Genomic DNA, 19,237 nt, shown 5'->3' on the forward strand with positions numbered 1-19,237 from the left:
GGGGGTTTGGGAGAGAGACCACAGTGTCAGGTAGTGCATTTCTAGGCGTTGACAACTCTGTTGTGAAGTCGCATTTTCTGCAATTGTGTTTGGAGCGGTTTACCTTGAGTTTGTATCTATTGTGTGCTCGTGTATTGTCGTGGTTGAAGCTGAAGTAGTCATTGACAAGTAGGATAACTTTATGTACTAGGCTTCAGACCGAAGGCGGCGTAGTTCTAAATTGTCTAAGCCCAAAATTTCAAATCTGGTGGCATAAGGTATTCTGTTGCAGCAGAGGAGGGAAGACTTCTTATGAATTGGTCCTATCTCCCAAGGAATTCCCCCCCCCCTTGCCATTCTGGCAGAATATTTTTCTTTTGCACTGGCCCAGCAGAAATCTAAGATGGTGGGGTTGGGTTTTGTTTTTGTTTTTCTGCAGGGCGGGGAGGATTCACACAGTAGTTTTGGGTGTGGTTGGAGTCCTGGTGACCGCAGCCTTTTGGATCTCCTAATAATGTATGGGATGTGAATGAATATCAGATCAGTTGAAGTTAAAGCTGGCTACATTAAGAGCAGGGTTCTCCAACCTTGACACCTTTAAAACTTGGGGACTTCAACTCCCAGAATTCCCCAGGCAACATGGCTGACTGGAGATTTCTGGGAATTGAAGTCCACAAGATTTCAAAATTGGACACTCCTGTGTTAGCGGTTCAGTAAAAATAAGCATGATGCAAAAAGTCGAACAACATTTTCACCAAAGGGAAGTACAAAAATATAGTTTGTTTGTTTGTTTGTTTGTTTATTTATTTATTTATTTGTCTTGTATGCCGCCCACTCCCAGAGGACTCCAGGCGGCTCACAAAAGACAAGGGAAAGGGGGGAACGAGACAAAGACAACATATTAAAAACAAAACCAACATTCACAATTTCCGTGGAGGTAGATGCTTCTCAGCTCCCCCCAGCCTGCTGGAACAGCCAGGACTTGGTGGCTTTGCGGAAGGCCGGGAGGGTAGTAAGGGTCTGGATCTCAACAGGGAGCTCGTTCCAGAGGGCCGGAGCTGCAACAGAGAAGGCCCTCCCCCGGGGAGTCGCCAGCCAACATTGGCTGGCAGATGGAATCTGGAGGAGACCCAACCTGTGTGATCTAATTGGTCTGAGAGAGGTAATCGGCAGGAGGCGGTCTCTCAGGTACCCAGGTCCGATGCCATGTAGGGCTTTATAGGTAGCCACCGGCACCTTGAAGCGGATTCGAAGACTAATAGGTAGCCAGTGCAGCTCGCGGAGGATAGGTGTAACGTGGGTGTACCTTGGTGCACCCACAATCGCTCACGCGGCTGCATTCTGGACTAATTGGAGTCTTCGAACACTCTTCAAGGGCAGCCCCATGTAGAGCGCATTACAATAATCCAGTCTTGAGGTCACAAGGGCGTGAGTGACTGTCTGAAGGGCCTCCCGATCCAGGTAGGGTCGCAATTGGTGCACCAGGCGGACTTGGGCAAAGGTCCCCCGGGTCACAGCCGACAGATGGTGTTCTAGAGTCAGCTGTGGGTCCAGGAGGACTCCCAAATTGCGAACCCTCTCTGAGGGGCATATAATTTCGCCCCCCCAGCCTGAGAGATGGAACAGTTGGACAATCTTTGGGAGGGAACATCAGAAGCCACTTGGTCTTGTCTGGATTGAGTGCCAACTTGTTTGCTCCCATCCAGACTCTAACAGCCTCCATGCACTGGCACATCACTTCTACTGCTTCGCTGAGTTGGCACGGGGCAGACAGATACAGCTGCGTATCATCTGTATATTGGTGATACTTAATCCTGTGCCGGCGTATGATCTCACCCAGCGGCTTCATGTAGATGTTAAATAGGAGGGGGGACAGGACTGAACCCTGCGGCACCCCATACTTGAGGGGCCTTGGGGTCGATCTCTGCCCTCCGACCAACACCGACTGCGACCTGTCCGAGAGGTAGGAGAACCACCGCAAACGGTGCCTCCCACCTCCACTTCTCGCAAACATCCCTCATCACTCAGCAGCAGTCATAGAATCACTTGGGTCTATGACCTGCTTTAAAAGACAATTTTTCAATGCCTTTCTAAAGCAGAGGTGGGATGGGTCTGGGGGAATGCTATTTTGGAGGGCAGGAGTAGTAATAGGCATATTTCTGCAGTCCCACAAGTTGCCATTGTTTAACTGAAGGAAACTGAAGTGTGTCCACCAGTCAGATGATGGGATAGGCAGACCCAACTGGACACAGAACGTTTTATAGATTTAGTGAAGTGTATTTTTTGAATAAAAATAAAGGGAAATTTCTTCACATTTTATTCTTGATCCAAATTGAAGCTGAAATAAACCTAGAGGTCTTGCAGAGTAAAATGGGTATGCCTCACCTCTCTTCCCTTATTTTCTACATGGCTTATCCAATGACCTGCCAACCAGTCTTCAAAAATCTTTCCTTCTCTATTCCTTGTTTATCTCTTGTCTTTTATAGTCTTGGATTTATTGTTTATTGACATTTGTTATTTCTAAGATTAGCAAAAATACATGTTGTAGATAAAAGGCAGCATTGCCATTTTTGACATTAAAGAGTTAATAGTTGATAGTCGAGATTTAAAAACCATTGGAAACTTACTTGGCAGCATCTGAAAATGGATACTGAAAACAGTAGCATGCCTGCTAATTCTGCATCAGTATTGTGTTGCATTCTTTTTACTGTTCATTTGGTAGAATGTGTCTTTGTCTTCCCACCCCCTTCACTTTTAAGAATATCAGAACTGATGAGCTTTTCCCAAGGGAGAGATTCAGTTCTTGTACTTATTCTTAAAACTGATAGTGACGGTGTCAGTATTTGTGAGGGTTTAGTCTCCTGTATAGACTCTGTACAGTCATCTCTGGTCTTTCTTTTGCCATTTGTTGGTTAAATCCCAGGAAGTACATAATGAAAAAAATTCTGGGATTTTGTTTCAAAGGAAGCATTCTCTGTCACTTTGCCTGATATAGTAATCTTGTAAATATCACTAAAAACGTTTGCAAGAAATTTTAAAGCACTGTATTTAAATGAGATTCAAAAGCAGAATGATCTTTCACAGGGAAAAGAAACATTTTGAAAAAATACACAATGCAAATATCATTTTTAATTAAGGAATTCTAATACAGTAAATGTGAAATGAAATAAAATGAATATGTACACATGTAAGTATGTTTAAGTAAACTATGAATCATGAACAAATATGTGCTATGAACATTATAGCTACAGTGACATAGTTAAAGTTCAGTGCTTCATCAGATATGCAAGATTATGAACAAATAAGCAAATTCTAATTAAATCACAAAAACATACATTTGTCAGTAAGATGTTTTTCTAGAATCATTGTTTTTAAAATAATTTATAATGGTGAAAACATAGTGTTAGAACTCCCCCTGCTGGCTCTGAAAAATAATTCTGCAAAATTTTGCAATAGAAGAGATTGTTGTGGGTGTTGTAACCGTGACCCGTCAAAACCGCGTTCCACAAAAGCGCGGTCGACGAAATCGCGTATGTGACGTTATCACAACGCGACGAAAAAGATCGAAAAATTGAAATAAAAATTAAATTACAGCAAGCCGATTCACATAAAGGTAAGCGTTAGGTTAAGGGTTAGGGTTAGGTTAAGGGTTAGGGTTACGTTTAGAGCGTTAGCGTTACGTTTAGCGTTAGGTTAAGGGTTAGCGTTAGGTTTTTCGTTAGGTTAAGGGTTAGGGTTAGGGTTAGGTTAAGGGTTAGGTTTAGGGTTAGGTTTGGGGGGGTTAGGGTAAGGTTTTCGCTTTATTTTTACATTTTTCGATCTTTTTCGTCGCGCTGTGATGACGTCACATACGCGCTTTCGTCGACCGCGATTTTGTCGACCGCGGTTTTGTGGTGGAACCGTTGTAACATCTCTGTGATCACAATTTGGTTGCTTGCCAGCCAGTTATGATAGTGAGATTATCCCCTGGTCATATGATTGCCATTGACTATTATCTTTACTGCGAGCTTCGAAGTAGCAGTCACAGGGCTGCAGGCAGAGGTTGCAAATGGTGATCATATGATGCGGTGCTTAATGTTGGTGAGCCCACGCTCACCTGTCCACTGTGGTTGCAAGTGGAGCTGCTTCCACAGCCATCAGGGGGTTGGGATCTCTGGGGATCCCTGATCTATTGTGCAACTGTTTACAATTTAATTGGGCTAGGTGTTACTTGATTCTATGTTAAAGAATAGAGAAAGAATGTGATGTTTTGCTGAAATTTTGGAATACAAATACCATAACCCACAAGTTCATGGCCAAAAACAGAGCTGCCAAAAATATAATGGCTTTGATTGCATACTTCTGCTAGGGGATGCTCAGACTTTAGAACTCTTTCCTTTGTTCATGTTTTCTTAGTAAAAATTAGTTATTTGAAGAAAATTGGAAATTACTTTCTTCAATGTTCCCTTTCAAGTTAGAGGAAAGTGCTACAGCTCCAGAATGATGTATGGGAATGCTTTTTTTTCAACCTGTTGCTCAGTGCTGACAAGTATACCTCCTACACATAGGCTGAATTCCCATATTATCTCAAATGTATTTATCTTAATTAAGATTATGTAAAAATTGATTTTGAGTGTAGTAGGGTGCAAAGCCAGCAATTGTAACTTATTCATGGCTTAACAGTGAGATTAACTCAGTCACATCTGTCACTGTCATCTGTTTCTCCTTTGATTTGTGTTTTCTTTATATGATCTGGAGACTGAATAAGAGGGCAGGGATAAATAATTTTGTTTTAAGTTTTGAGGAAGACCATTTAAATTTTTTTCAAAATACTGAAAGCTGAAACCAGATTGAGAAAGGGACGGTTATCATTTAAGGCAAGTTGAAATGTGATATGTTTTTTACATGTTTGTCCAAGACTCTCATCCTGTTTTGATGTCACTGATGTACTTTGGTAATAAAGGAAATATTGCTAGAAACTTACATATGTTGCAGATTTAGAACTTACAATCTGTAATTGGATATCTGTACATTACTTGTAGCTTTGCTAACAAAGTCCTAAGATCATGTCCAAAACTGTGGTATGACTGGCTAGCATTTTTGCTCAACACATTTTTGACATTAGGTATTCCAACAAGGACAGCATCTTCATCTTTTTTCTTACAATTGCAAATTCATTCACTATATCCTCTCTGTGGATGGTAGGATTTCTATAGCACACTTAGTACAACATTGGCAAACCTTGTAATTTCATGACTCTATACAATGGTACATACTTATAAACCCTTTCCCTTCATGAATAAATCTAACCAGCTCACTTTGGTAGCAGTGAATGTGCCATTTTTTTTAACATTAAATGTGTTCTTATAAATTGTCCCATTTATGTATGCAGAGTTGGAACTCTTTCAGGACTTGTCCTGTTGTTGCCTTCTGAGAACACAGTAAAAAAATTGCATGTGCAAAACAAGAATTCTTACAGGACTTTTACTTTTACAAGTTGAGCCAATCAAGGAGATACTTTCTGCTCTCAACAGCAAAAGAACTGTTCCCATTCCCTACTGATTGGATGTGTTTGCTGTCGATTAGTTGGCGACTGCCACATAAAGATCCATCCTTGCAACTCCTGTATGCCAAATAAGTGGGGCAATGTGACTGCCAGTGTCTTCTGGACTTCAACTTTATGCATGCAAAGATGAGTCATACAAGAACCTGGTTCTGTTCTTGCTAGACAGCTATGTGACAGAGTTCTCACAGAATTCTGCTTTGCATACATGATACCCCCAATTACAACTATCCTCAAATTTGGACTTATAACACACTTAGAGAAATTTTGTCTCAGTTCACGGGGATTTAAATCCCCCAAGACCATCTGACTGGAAACCTTAACATTAGTTCTGAGATAAAATCAAGATAGAGATGGTGTCAGGTAGCAGAATGAGAAGCACTTGTCCTCAAAATTGTCAGCTTTAATTACAGGTCCTGCATCTTAATTGTATGTCCAGCAGGATATCTGATAGCAATAGAACTTATATAATGCTTCATAGTGCTTTACAGCATATTGCCTCCAACAATCCGGCTCCTCATTTTACTGACCTCGGAAGGACTGAAGGCCAAGCTTCTTTAGGATTGAACTCCAGACTGTGGTCAGAGTTAGCCTGCAGTACTGCATTCTAACCATCAGGCCTTTTGATTACCTCCAAGGTTTCCTACATTATAGACTTATATAAAACCATACATGGAATGAATATTAAAGTTTTTCTTCCTTTCTCATAATGCTGGTACTTGAGGTTGTATATTAAACTAGAATGCAGGGTACCAGCAGAAGAAAATACTTTTTCACATAGGGCATAGTTAAATTGTATATGTTGCTAGCAACTTGCATGATTTTAAAGATGCCTGGAAATGTTCATGAAAAATACTAGTTACCGGAAGATAACGCGAAGAAGCTATTTCATCCTAGTCTTGTGAGTTTTGAAAATGCATGTAGTTACTAAGTTGGCCACTTAGTAACACAGAATTCTGTGACAGATGGATGAAGAAGTTCAGTTAATACATTTTTATGAGAGAAAAGGATGCTGATAATTGCTGATGGAAAGCAGATCAAAACCCCCAACTATTCAGGTAAAACCTGAAAAGAAAATTCTATTTTCTAAGCAATAAATAGGAAATAAAACAAAGTTAATTACAGTTATTGAAACTAGGGCTTCTGCATTTTAAATTTAGGCAGTAGTGAGGAATTGTTTTTCAAATCCTGCATTTTATTTATTTACCTATTAGATATTTATCCCACCTTTACTATTTTTATAAATTACTTTTAAAATGTTTGATTCTTGCCTTTTTTTCCACATATCATTTGATAGCTCTCATTCCATTGTTTACCTTATTATTCTCTCAGATAGCACAGTGTATCTTGTTAGGGGAAAAGTGCTATTCAGGATGAAATTGAGGCTGTAAAGTCTGTAGAGGAGATACACATACTGTGTAATTAGAAAGACTATCATGCTTAACTTATTCCCTGGAGGAACTCGAGGCTGCCTGTTGTCAAGCTAGCTAAGAATTCTGGGAATGGAACTATTGAGAAGATCGCTTTAACAGGTGTCATAGATACGTTAGGGGTGAGCACACTTCTTAAGTATACAATTGACAGGTATGCACTTTTTCTCAATAGAGACCCATCCCTGCATGACCTATCTCCAATGAATCCTAGAAGATACAAAACTGGTGAATCAGATTTGGCTATATTTCTGAGCTTCTGAAGTATGTTAGATGGGTTAGACATATAGTTCTTGCTGTAGAAGACAGGCACACTGTCGAACTAAAATTAAATAATGAAGATGATCAGAATGGAAACCTCAAGTCAACATTTGATTGAAAGTGGGAGGTTCTTCACTAAAATATGTATATAACTAATGGACGTCTATACAAGCAAAGGCATAGAGAAGCAAACTATGCTAATGAGCCATAAATATTCTGCTGGTTGTTATTTATTAACACCAATTACCAAATTCAATGCCAATTAAAGTATTTACAGACCTCACTCCAACAATGTCCATGTGACAACCGTAAAATAGTAATATTGTAAAAACAACAACCATAGTCACAACAGTAATGTATGTTTCATTAACCAATGTTTAGATTTACTAAAAAGCAAAGTTTACACTAATATTTTAATAAAATTACAAGTATTTGAAAAGTGCATGGCATTTGAAATAAAGTTGAAATATAAATAAAGAAACAAACATTAGGACTTGGGAAAAATTGTGATTGATATCCATTTGATTGCCACAACAAAATAACTTTTTACTTTAATATTGATTGAAAAGTTAGACGACTCCAATTCGAAAAGCTATAATAAATCCTTCTTCATTTTAGGAAGTAGGCCTTTACTAAAGTGTTGGATATTTTATCTCTCATCAGCTATGAGCTCATATCTTTTAATATGTACTGTGCTTACTCTTATGCTTTAGCAGTTACATAGTTGTCTGAACAACAACAAAATACCCCTTAAAGAATTAAAGATTTTTGGATTTAAACTACCCACAAGCAAAGAACTGTACTGAGAAAATACAAGACACACCTGACTGTACATTACTTATGTTAAAAGTTTATCTTGTAAATGAAAGAATGCTGATTCATAACTAAATGAATAATTTGATCAGTTTAGCAATTGATTTGATGATCATGTGCACACAACACATGGTGCATAAAACAAACCCTAGCTAGCCCTTTCAAAACAAGTTGTAGAAAAATTCATAGTCACAGTTGCTTTCATGAGCATTTCAAGAAAGGGCAGTGTGGAGCATCTAAATTGTACAATATAAAACATTGTTAAGTAATGTGGCTGAAAACAGAAAAGCAGAGTTCTTTAAAAACAAACAGTGCTTCCTTTACAAGTGATTTTTTAATAGGTAAATATTCTAGCCAGACAATTTCAGAAGATCACTGAAGCCATTGTGACACAATCCAATTCAAGCTTCTGTTCAGCTGAATTCTATTTTTGCTACAAGATCTACATCATTTGTATTTTGTATTTCAATGTGGGCATTTGTTATAAGATCCATCTCTCAACAAAGTGTCCTGATCAATAACCAGGTCTCAACCATTGCTAACAAAGGTAGAAAAAGTTCTGTCTACTGTTACCACCTTCATCCCCTCTTTTTGTACTGCATTGTGCAGGTTCTGGTAACGAGATTCGTCCATTTTAAATTTATTTTTTGTTCAAGTGGCTTGCTCACAGGATGCAGCCTTTTGCAGTTGGAAAATATTTCTACAGTCAGTCAACCTAAAACATCAGCTTTCTTCTTTTGCTGCTTCCCCCTGGGATTCCCCAGTTTGTTCGGTGGGGTTTCTCTGTGCATCTTCTTCCCCTTCTACAAGAAACAAAGGTAATTTTTAGTAAAAAATAGCATGGACAATGCAACTGATATTTGCATATTCCACTGGGTTCATATCTGGCATACAGAGTCTGGGTTGGTTTTAAGCAACACTAACTAGTTATCTAAGTTATAAATAATGTAGAGAATGAGATTCAAAATATAAAGGCAGACTGCCACTTAAGAAATGTAAAAATGCTGGAGAAAACTTTAAATGGGGCTTAATTCATTGCGTTAGAAGTGAATGGATTTCATTCTATAGACAAAGAACTAGCCATTCCTAACCTATTTACAGAAACTGATTTTAGTATTTCAGAGGAGCAAATTTAATAATAGACATAATACAATGTATGGTGTAGTATGTATGTAATGGTTTTTCATATTCATTCTACCATACTTCATAATTATGGTATATTAGTTAACCTAATGGTAACCTTGAGATACGAAGGGGATAGACTATCAGCTGTACCACTGTTCTTGCCTTTCTTAAAATAGTATCTACAAGGAATATATATTTAGTATCTACAAGGAAATATACCTACGAGGAATTAGAATTCTATGTAGGGAGAATTTAATTATCACAACTATTAAATTGTGACCTGAATTAATCTTGGCTTATGATCATTGCCTCTTGACCTTACTTAGCTTATAAGTAAATTGGCCGATGAGCTCTACTATGGCCATAAATCCTACCTACTCTGTATAAGATACTTACTTCCCTGTTCTGGAAATATGGGCTAAGCAGTTTTCATAGCAATTGGGAAACATTGCATCAGTTCATCTCCTGAAGATGCATGTTTTAAAAATTCAATAGTAATCATATTTATTCTAATTTTCGCCTGAATAGCTTGTGACCCATCATATCAGCCAAAACTAATGTTTTGACCCATCATACCACTAAGGTTGATAGGCTTAACAAACCCTTGTAAGTTTATCCTTCCTCACTCTCTATGACTAGAAACAAAGGGGTTCCTGAGAATTTAACTGATAGATCCTAAGTACACCAAACGTTTTATCATTTCATACCTTGTGAAATATGTGTGTATGTATAAATATGCATATATAACACATACACACAAATTATACTTGATCAATATATAATGTGTATGAATATGTGCATGTGTGTGAGTGTATGCCAAGTATAAATTTAATAGTGTATAGATATCAAAACCTAATACACTGTTTTCAAGAATGATTCCTCTTGTATAGTTTTTTTTTGCTAAAATATTGTTATTTACCAGTTTTATTTATATCAAGTTCAGATAATTTCAGGGATAGTTCACTGGAATTCCCACTTGTTGAAGACACAAGTATATCATGAATAGCGTTTCTTCTTCCAGTTCTTCCTGAAGCAATGAAATCTGCATATGTAGATTCCACATCAGTCATTGCTAACAAGTATCCTCATAGCAGTATCTTAAAGAAAACAGAGAAACAGTCTCTTTACTGCAAAGAAGGCCATGCAGTTAAGAGATAGAGAAAAATTGAAATGCTTTAATATAAAAACAATATACTTGATTTACAATGAAATTTCATATGAGATGAAGGGTTTGGAATAAGTTATTCAATAGGATACTGGACATAAAATCCCTAAGCAGGAACAGAGCAGAAACAATAATTCTGAGTGTACCATATATGATTATATTCAATGCTCTTAGTAACTATTTGATATACCATGTCTCCAAAATAGAGATAAAATAAGGGTCAAATGAAAAACATGAATGATAAATAGTACCAAAGCACACCAAAATAGAGAAAATCTATGTAGATTACAATTTCATTGCCCAAATGCCTTTCAAATAAACAATATTTATTATTTATGTTATTACTTTTATTTTTTTACTGAAAACTGTCCAGTCACGAAACTGAGATGGTAAACAAGGTAAAGGAATCCCTGTAGATTTTACTCCGCTAGTCGTTGCCAACTGTAAGAGGTTGTGCCTCATCTCTGTTTCAAGGCCAATGAGCCAGTGCTGTCTGAAAATAATTTTGTGGTCATGTGGTCAGCATGACATTATGGAGTGCTGTTCCTTCCCATTAAACTGGAACCTATTCATCTACTCACATTTGCATGCTTTTGAACTGCTAGATTTGGCAGGAACTGGGACAAGGACAGGAACTCACCCTGTCACATAATGAACAGGCTGCCAGCTTTCCAGTTGACAAGCTCAGTATCTTAACTGCTGAGCCACTGCACTGTCTTAGAGTGGGGCAGAAATTAAGTAAGAATTTAGGACATGGAGGATTCTGGGAGACCTTTGTTGGAAAAGTTCCACATCAATGATGCAATAGCTAAGAAGATTGTCAGTCTCTCTTCACAGATCTCACCAGTGTAGGGTTTTTACAGTGAATCATCTGGATGGTCCTTAGAACTGAGGTTACACGTGTAAGTAGAAACTGCATCAATCTGCAGAAAATATTTGCCTGTCAGCTAATCTTTGCTCTTGCAGTGTTCCCAGGGATGTTCGAGGACACGGGATGATACAAAGTAATAACCTGCAACATTTTATTCACTCATTTGATAATACTTGATTTACTTAGCTATTATAACGTGAACATTCTCACGAACACCAATGATGTAAGGACTAACCAATTATTGTGCCTTGGAGACTTGTTAGCCAATAATGAGATAATACGTAGAGCTCAAAGAAGCTGAAAACACTATAAGAATGATGTTTCATGATTAATAAGTTTGCTGTGGATTCTCATGTTAATTCTGGATGCTCAATAAACTTTGGTTGATTCAGCTATCCGTGAGTGGACATTCCTTTCATCCTCAGCCTCGGGAACCCTAAATGCAACATTTTGGCGCCCGAACAGGGACCCGTACTTCGTCCAGAGAAGGACAGACGCGTCGTCAGCCCAAGGGCTTTTCTTAGTAAGTATGGGGTCTTCGCTCTCTCTAGAGCAAAGGAAGCATGTTAGTGAGTTAGGGTATCTTCTTAAGAAGTCTGAGTTATGTGTGTCACAAAAGGCTCTTTTTCGGCTGGTCCGTGAAATTGCTTTAAGTTGTCCTTTCTATCCTATACAAGGTTCTTTGAAGTTGTCAGATTGGGAAAAAGTTGGCAAGGTTTTGCATTCTGAGCCTAGGAAAGATGTGGATGTTTTGCACGCTTGGCATTTGTGTCGGCATGCTGTAGAAATATTTGGTCAGAAAGAAGATTCTGTTTCTTCCTTATCATCCCCTCCTTCTCAACATTCTAATACTGTGATTTTTCCTCCACTGTCTGAAAAAGAAATTTCTTCTTTTGATCCTAAATCTGAGTCTGAAATAATACCTTCTTCTCCTTCTTCTGACATTGTGTTAAAGCCTCCTCCTCCTCCTCCCCCTCCTCCTATTCCCTCTTATCTTTCTCTTCCTCCTATTCCTCATTCTTCTACTAATATTCTTCCAAAGTCTGCTTTTCAGAAAATGGTAGAAAATTGTAAATCAGATGTTAATATTTCTGGAGAAGAGTTAGCTGATTTGTTCTCTGTGTGTCCGGTTCAATATCAACCAGGGCCACAACCAGGTCAGCAGATTGCTGAGTGGGAAGGTTTGCCATTTCAGATTTTAAGGGAGTTAAAGAAGGCTATTTCTGATTATGGTATCACTGGAAATTTTACTAAAGGTCTTTTGGAAGGAATTAAGAATGGCTATACCATGATTCCGCAGGATTGGAAACAATTGTTTAGAATGATTTTGACTTCTATGCAGTATGTTGTTTGGGAAAGTGAATATTTGCGTCATTCTCAGGCAGCTGCTTTAGGTAGTGGTGGACTTTACACAGTGGAACAGTTGTTTGGGTCAGGTCAGTTTGCAGACATTCCTAATCAGGTTTTACTTCCTCCTGCAACTTTGGCGGTAGTTTCTGAATGTGCATTCAGGTCTTTTCTCAAGGTTCCTCAAGCCGGAGAACCTAAAGTTAGCTTTTCTAACATACGCCAGAGAGTGAATGAACCTTATGCTGATTTTGTGGAGAGACTTTCAAAAGCTTTGCATCAACAGTTGGATAATCAGGAAGCGGCTGGAGAATTGCTTCGTCAGTTGGCTATTGAAAATGCTAATGTGGACTGTAAACGTGCTTTGCAGCCTTTAAAAGCTACAAATCAATACACGTTAGCAGACATGTTACGTGTTTGTCAGGATGTAGGATCTCCATCATACAACATGAATTTGTTGGCTGCAGCGATTCAAAGAGGGAGGAAGCCTCCAGGGAACTGTTTTAGATGTGGAAAATTAGGGCATTTTCAGAAAGATTGTCATTCAACGACATCTAGTGGTGGTTGACTATTAGCCTGTTTTTAAACAGGATGTGTTTGTTTTAATTTTCCTTTACAGTCACAGGATAAAGAAAAAGAGGTAACATGGTTTTGCTTATTGTCTTTTCTCTCTATTAAAAGGTTCCAAAAAACCTGGAGATTTGGTTTCACTTACTGTTTTGCAAAAGAAATGTCTCCAAGAAATTCTAAATAAATTTAAATTGGGATATGTTGATAGAATTGTGTCTATAACCAAAAAGTTGTGGTTAGCAATTCTTCCTACATCACCTTTACCTACTGGATGTCTTTATTCTATTTTGGATGAAAAAGTGATTCATATTCATGAATGGTTGAATTTGTCTGCTTCTCCTCCTAGAAACATTTTTCCTTATCAACAGGCTTTAGAAGAATTGATTATGAAAGCACGACGAAGATCTTTGCAATTAATAGGTCATGATCTGGATGGAATAGCTTTCACTCGTACTAAACTTGAACATGAACATTTGATGACCATTTCTGATTCATATCAAATTGCATTTTCCAACTACCTTGGTGATATTCAATATTCTTTACCTAAAGATCCTAGAATAGTTATTACAAATACATTGAATCTTTCATTTTCTTCTATTTTTACTCGTTCTCCTCTTCCTGAAGCATTAACTATTTTCACAGACGGATCACCCACTCGTGGAGTTGTGGTTTGGACGGATGGTCAACAATGGTTTTCTAAATTCACTTCTGTTCAAACATCTGCCCAACGTTCTGAGTTGGCAGCTGTTATTTTGGCTCTGAGATTATTTTCTGATCAACCTATTAACTTAATTGTTGATACCAAATATGTTTTTCTTGCAATGCAATCTCTTCCTTATGCTTATTGTGCTGTTTCTCTTGACGTTAATCTTTTGTCTTTATTTTTATCCTTGAAACATGTTTTGGAAGCACGTGTCTTTCCTTTATATGTTGAGCACATTAGGAGCCATTCTCCTTTTCAAAATCCTTTGACGGAAGGAAATAGACGAGCTGATGAGACTCTCAAAGAAGTCACAACTCTTTTTTCAGATCCTGTTGCTAGTCATTCATATTTTCATCAAAATGCTAAATCTTTGGCTAAACAATTTTCTGTTCCTATGTCTCAGGCTCGTGACATTGTTCGAGGATGTACTTCTTGTCAACAATTTGCTGTTCCTTTTCCTATGGGAGTAAATCCTCGAGGAACAAAATCTAATCAAATTTGGCAAATGGATGTTACACAATTTGCTACCTTTAAACCATACACTTATTTACATGCATCCATTGATACATATTCTCATTTTTTGTGGGTCACTGCTGCTAGACATGAGCGCACCTTTGATGCCATGTCTCATTGTCTTTCTGCTTTTTCCGTAATGGGACGACCAATTCAATTAAAAACTGATAATGGTCCTGCGTATACTAGCAAGGACTTTAATTCTTTTTGTCAACAATGGAACATTCAATTGATACATGGAATTCCTTACAATTCTCAAGGGCAAGCTATAATTGAGCGAGCTCATCGTACATTCAAAGCCACATTAACTAAATTGGTAAAATCTGAATCTGGTCCTTTCAATTTGAGAAAAATTCAAAATTTGATCTCTATTGCTCTTTATGCGTGGAATTACTTAACTTTTCTAGATTCCTTTTCAGACCTCCCAGTGAATTTACATTTTCATATTCAGGATCCTGTGGCACGTCCTTTGGTGCTTTTTCGTCAACTTCCTGATCCTGCCTGGCGTGGACCTACAAAACTTATAACCTGGGGACGAGGTTACGCTGCAGTTGAGGATTTGCAAACAAAGCAAGCTGTGTGGATTCCAGGCCGGTGTGTTCGTCCTTACCATGGAAAAACAAATGAAAGATCTAAGGATGCAACGTCCTCCAATATTGCCTTGGAATCACCTTGAAGATCAACATCAATTGAAAAAATCCTTTTTTCTCATGTGTTGTTTTCTCTTTTTCTTTTCTTTTCCGGTTTCTACTAACTCGGAAACAATTCCTGCTCTTCCTCTTAGTCCTAATCTTTGGATTCGTCACGCTCAATATATGTTTTTGATTCATGGTCATAATATAACTTTATATTATGAACCTCCTATGGCTCTTGGTCAAGTTGCTTTTATTCCTAATCTAATTAATTCTTCTGCTTTCATTGTTTCGCAACTTCAACATATTTCTTCTTCTTGGCTATTTTCTACTCCTCCAAATGAATTAAATTCAGTTAGATGGAAGTATATTCGCATTAACCAATTTACTAGAGGCTTATGTTTTTGTTGTTATGCTCGTCATAATTGGTTTAATCAATGGTCTGATTACTCAAAAGCTAAACGTATTTTAGATAAAGTAGGGAATTATAGTTATTGTACTCAGAAATATTGGTTATGGGGTACTATTAAAACATCACAAGGTCATAACATCATACCTGAAATGTATCCTGAAAATTTTCCTATTTTTCAAACTGTTTTTTCTAATACTGACACAGGTGGATCAATCTGTGCTGGATGGCAATTAAAAGATCCTACAATGTGGTTTTTCTTTGATAAATATGCAACTAACGTACACCCTCAAAACTATCAATGTGCTGCCATTGGATATTTGTCGTTACCTGTACAAGTGGGTGCTTATGAAAGTTTACCAACTAGAAAAAGACGTGCAGCCTTGGGATCAAAATGTTCTGATGAAGTTATTATTAATACTCAACTTTCTTCATTGCATACTTTTGGACGTGCAGTAGTTGGAGCAATAACTGGAACTATTTCTTTGGGATCATACCCAGGAATATTAACTCAAGAAAATAGACATTCTATTTTAGGTCTTACATGCCGATTGGAGAAATCTATTAATGCTACTGCTGCAATTATTAGAGACTTGCAAAATGAAATTGAAGAACTTAATCAAGATTTAATGCAACAACGTTTTGCTATAGACTATTTGCTAGCTCGTCAAGGTGGATTTTGTACTTTAGTTGGTCAACGTGCTTGTGCTGTGCATTTTCATTCACTTAATAGAACTATTGAAGATGAATTAGCTAATTTACAAGCTTCTATAAAAAATAATGTACATTATGTATTTTCTCCTTTTGATTGGTTAACTAGCTGGTTACCTAATATTTCTTGGTTGAAACAATTGTTTTTCTATGGTGTGAGCATAATTGTATTACTTATACTTTGCTGTTGTTGTATGCAATGTGTTCCTTCATTTTTTGCTATGTTTTTTGCTATGTTTCGTAAGTCTCCTGCACCTACTTTGAATATGATTCAAATGCATGCTCTTGAAAAATCTCTTTTATCGTCATTAAAAACAAAAAGAGAGGAAATGTAGGGTTTTTACAGTGAATCATCTGGATGGTCCTTAGAACTGAGGTTACACGTGTAAGTAGAAACTGCATCAATCTGCAGAAAATATTTGCCTGTCAGCTAATCTTTGCTCTTGCAGTGTTCCCAGGGATGTTCGAGGACACGGGATGATACAAAGTAATAACCTGCAACATTTTATTCACTCATTTGATAATACTTGATTTACTTAGCTATTATAACGTGAACATTCTCACGAACACCAATGATGTAAGGACTAACCAATTATTGTGCCTTGGAGACTTGTTAGCCAATAATGAGATAATACGTAGAGCTCAAAGAAGCTGAAAACACTATAAGAATGATGTTTCATGATTAATAAGTTTGCTGTGGATTCTCATGTTAATTCTGGATGCTCAATAAACTTTGGTTGATTCAGCTATCCGTGAGTGGACATTCCTTTCATCCTCAGCCTCGGGAACCCTAAATGCAACACACCAGAGGTGAACAGAAATGGAAACTAAATCCCCTGTGCATACTACAGGGAGAGCATGTAGCTGTCTATGTAGTATATCAGAGCAGTGTTTCTTGAATTATGTTGTGTGGAAGATCACAATGGTGCAAGCCTTTAAAGAACCATTTACCATATTTTTCACACTATAAGACACAGTCCCCTCCCCCCAAAAGTGGGTGGAAACATCTGTGCGTCTTATAGAGTGAATATTGCAATGGGAGGGTAGAGGGAGAGGTGTGCTGTTCTCACCGCTGTCACACCGGCTGCCGTTTGCTGCCACCATGGAACAATGGAGCCTTTGCTGCCGAGCAGCGACTGGATTGGCTTCCCGGAATACTCCCAATCAGCTGTTCTAGGTGGCGGTGATTGCCACCACCAATCGCTAGCAATAGGCGGCAGTGATCACCGTCACCTACAACAGCTGATCGATGGTATTCCAGGAAGCCAATCCAACCATCAATCAGCTGCCCAGCAGTGAGTATTCCCCAGCGGTGGCAGCAGCTCAGCTCAAGCTTAAGACACTTGATTTTTAAGAGGTAAATTTGAAAAAAAAAAGTTTTTGCAGTCTGCAGGCATGCAGAGAGTTTTAGAGACCTGCAAAGTGTTTCTGGGGATGGGCGGGGGGAATGAGCAAAAAATGGCATGTTTTTCACAAATAAAAGGGTATGCAGAGGCTTGTAGAGTGTTCCTGGGAACTGGGAAGGGCAAAATCGAGCAAAAAGTGGGCCATTTCTGCTCATTTCTGTCCTCTCTAGCCCCCAGGAGCACTTTGCAGGCCTCCCAAACCCACTGCACGCCCATTTTTGCAAAGGGAGTGGGGTTTCAGTAAGCCAAAAATGCTGTATTCAGTGTATAAAACGCAACCAGATTTTCAGCCTTTTTTAGGGAGAGAGGTGCGTCTTATATTCTGAAAAATACCGTATATATTTATGTATAATATGTATGTTATAATCAAAAAAAGGAAGGAAAAATTTAAGATATCCATCTGTAGGGCACTTAAGAATTGGTACTTAGACCTATGCATTGTGTTTAAAACTGAATCAAGTGAAGATATTTTTTGTTACTTAAAATATCATCTCCACACTCCCACCAAAATTTCTGCAATTGTTCAAACAGGAGATTAGGCCAGTGATAACAGCTTCTAATAAGCACTTGACTAGCAGTTTACGCTGTCCCCTCCTGAACTGAAGGAGTGGATTTTAGGTTGAATACGGATATTGGAAACATTATTCTGGCTCCTTTTAATCAGCTTCTGCTTTCAGATGGAAGAACACTCCTGCGGCAGACCTGCTCTCTTAACAATACTTGGATATTTTTTAGCTTAACCTCTTTACTTGTGTGGTTTCCCCCTCTTCTTTTCCTTTGCTCAAGCAAAGTCAAATCTAAATGATGAGTCTTCATGGAGCCGCTAGAAGAGTTATTTGACAAGTAGGAGGATAGGGATTAGGTACAACATTTTATGCAAGCTAAATATAGCTATATTGAATATCTCCAAGCAATTTATATATAAACGGCATGTGACACAGCCATCTGCTCAAAACACACTACTTTAATCTAGTAAAGAACCTAAACTGGGGCTAATGAATTCATTAAAGCTCTCCACAAGAGAATTACCTCAAGAAATCTTCAAACTGACAAGACCTTATCTCATGCATCCATAATTCATATCTGACAGACCTATTTCTAGGACAGGGATGTAATGTTCAAACTGCAAAATTGTGATTCCAGTGTGAGACACAATTTCACCTTTAGAAGAAGGTAAGCTTAGAAACTATCATTTTAATCTTTACCAGATGATATTATTTTATTCTTAGTAGATAGTTTGGGGTTGGTTTTGTTTACTGCATTTAAATTCCACTGAAATCCAGATGAACCTCAGGGGAGACATGCCATTCTGGGACACAAGCATCAGCAAGAATGGCATGGGTCTCTTTTTCCAGCACAATGCTGTTTCCAGGCCTAGAGCAGTTGGTATGAAGAGAATGATATCTCAATTTCACAGGTACCTTTGTCTGCCAAAATAAACTCTATCACAACAATTTCTTTTTTTAAAAAAAGAATGGGGATAGAATATTCTTGCAAACTACTTCTTAAATTTTACTCTCTTCTCATTATTGTAAGCATAGAATTTTCTCACTCACTTTTAGCAATCTCATTCCTATGCAGGGCTTCATTTGGACTAAAAAGTCCAAATGTCCCTTATAGGACATGAGTAGATATTGACCTTTCCTCAGCTGGAAAATATTTATAAGAAAGCACCTTACAACATGCTTTTTAATTCACCTTCCCTATAACTTAGAGCCCTTAACCCAGAGTGAGAAACTGTGATCTTCAACATATTTTAG

At 38.0% G+C, this 19,237-nt stretch overlaps 2 protein-coding genes across 6 annotated transcripts in view; one reads left to right on the forward strand and one right to left on the reverse strand.

Annotated features, from left to right (window-relative positions):
- Window positions 1-7,424: 7,424 nt before the first annotated feature.
- Window positions 7,425-19,237, reverse strand: part of PKIA (cAMP-dependent protein kinase inhibitor alpha) — a 50,765-nt gene continuing 38,952 nt past the window's right edge. For 4 of the 5 annotated variants that reach the window (XM_087706934.1, XM_014052502.2, XM_014052510.2 and 1 more), the window contains 2 exons: window positions 10,070-10,247; window positions 7,425-8,828 (listed from right to left, as the gene is read on the reverse strand). In XM_087706934.1, coding sequence (XP_087563060.1) covers window positions 8,749-8,828; window positions 10,070-10,220 — 231 coding nt within the window. In that variant the 5' untranslated portion in view covers window positions 10,221-10,247 and the 3' untranslated portion in view covers window positions 7,425-8,748. Of the gene's footprint in view, window positions 8,829-10,069; window positions 10,278-19,237 lie in introns of all 5 variants that reach the window. The other variant, XM_014052537.2, reaches the window with a different exon arrangement.
- On the forward strand, window positions 14,003-16,828 carry LOC148049164 (uncharacterized). The gene has a single exon (XM_087706929.1). The coding sequence runs from the start codon at window positions 14,931-14,933 to the stop codon at window positions 16,404-16,406; it is 1,476 nt and encodes a 491-aa protein (XP_087563055.1). The 5' UTR covers window positions 14,003-14,930; the 3' UTR covers window positions 16,407-16,828.

Source organism: Thamnophis sirtalis, unplaced genomic scaffold (assembly GCF_051295495.1).
Source record: "Thamnophis sirtalis isolate CommonGarterSnake01/CBP01778 unplaced genomic scaffold, rThaSir2_p1.2 scaffold_2, whole genome shotgun sequence".
NCBI lineage: Eukaryota > Metazoa > Chordata > Lepidosauria > Squamata > Natricidae > Thamnophis > Thamnophis sirtalis.

Bases quoted from the DNA above. Each gene is read 5' to 3' on its own strand.
- LOC148049164 (XM_087706929.1), top strand. From the start codon at position 14,931: ATGGAAAAACAAATGAAAGATCTAAGGATGCAACGTCCTCCAATATTG.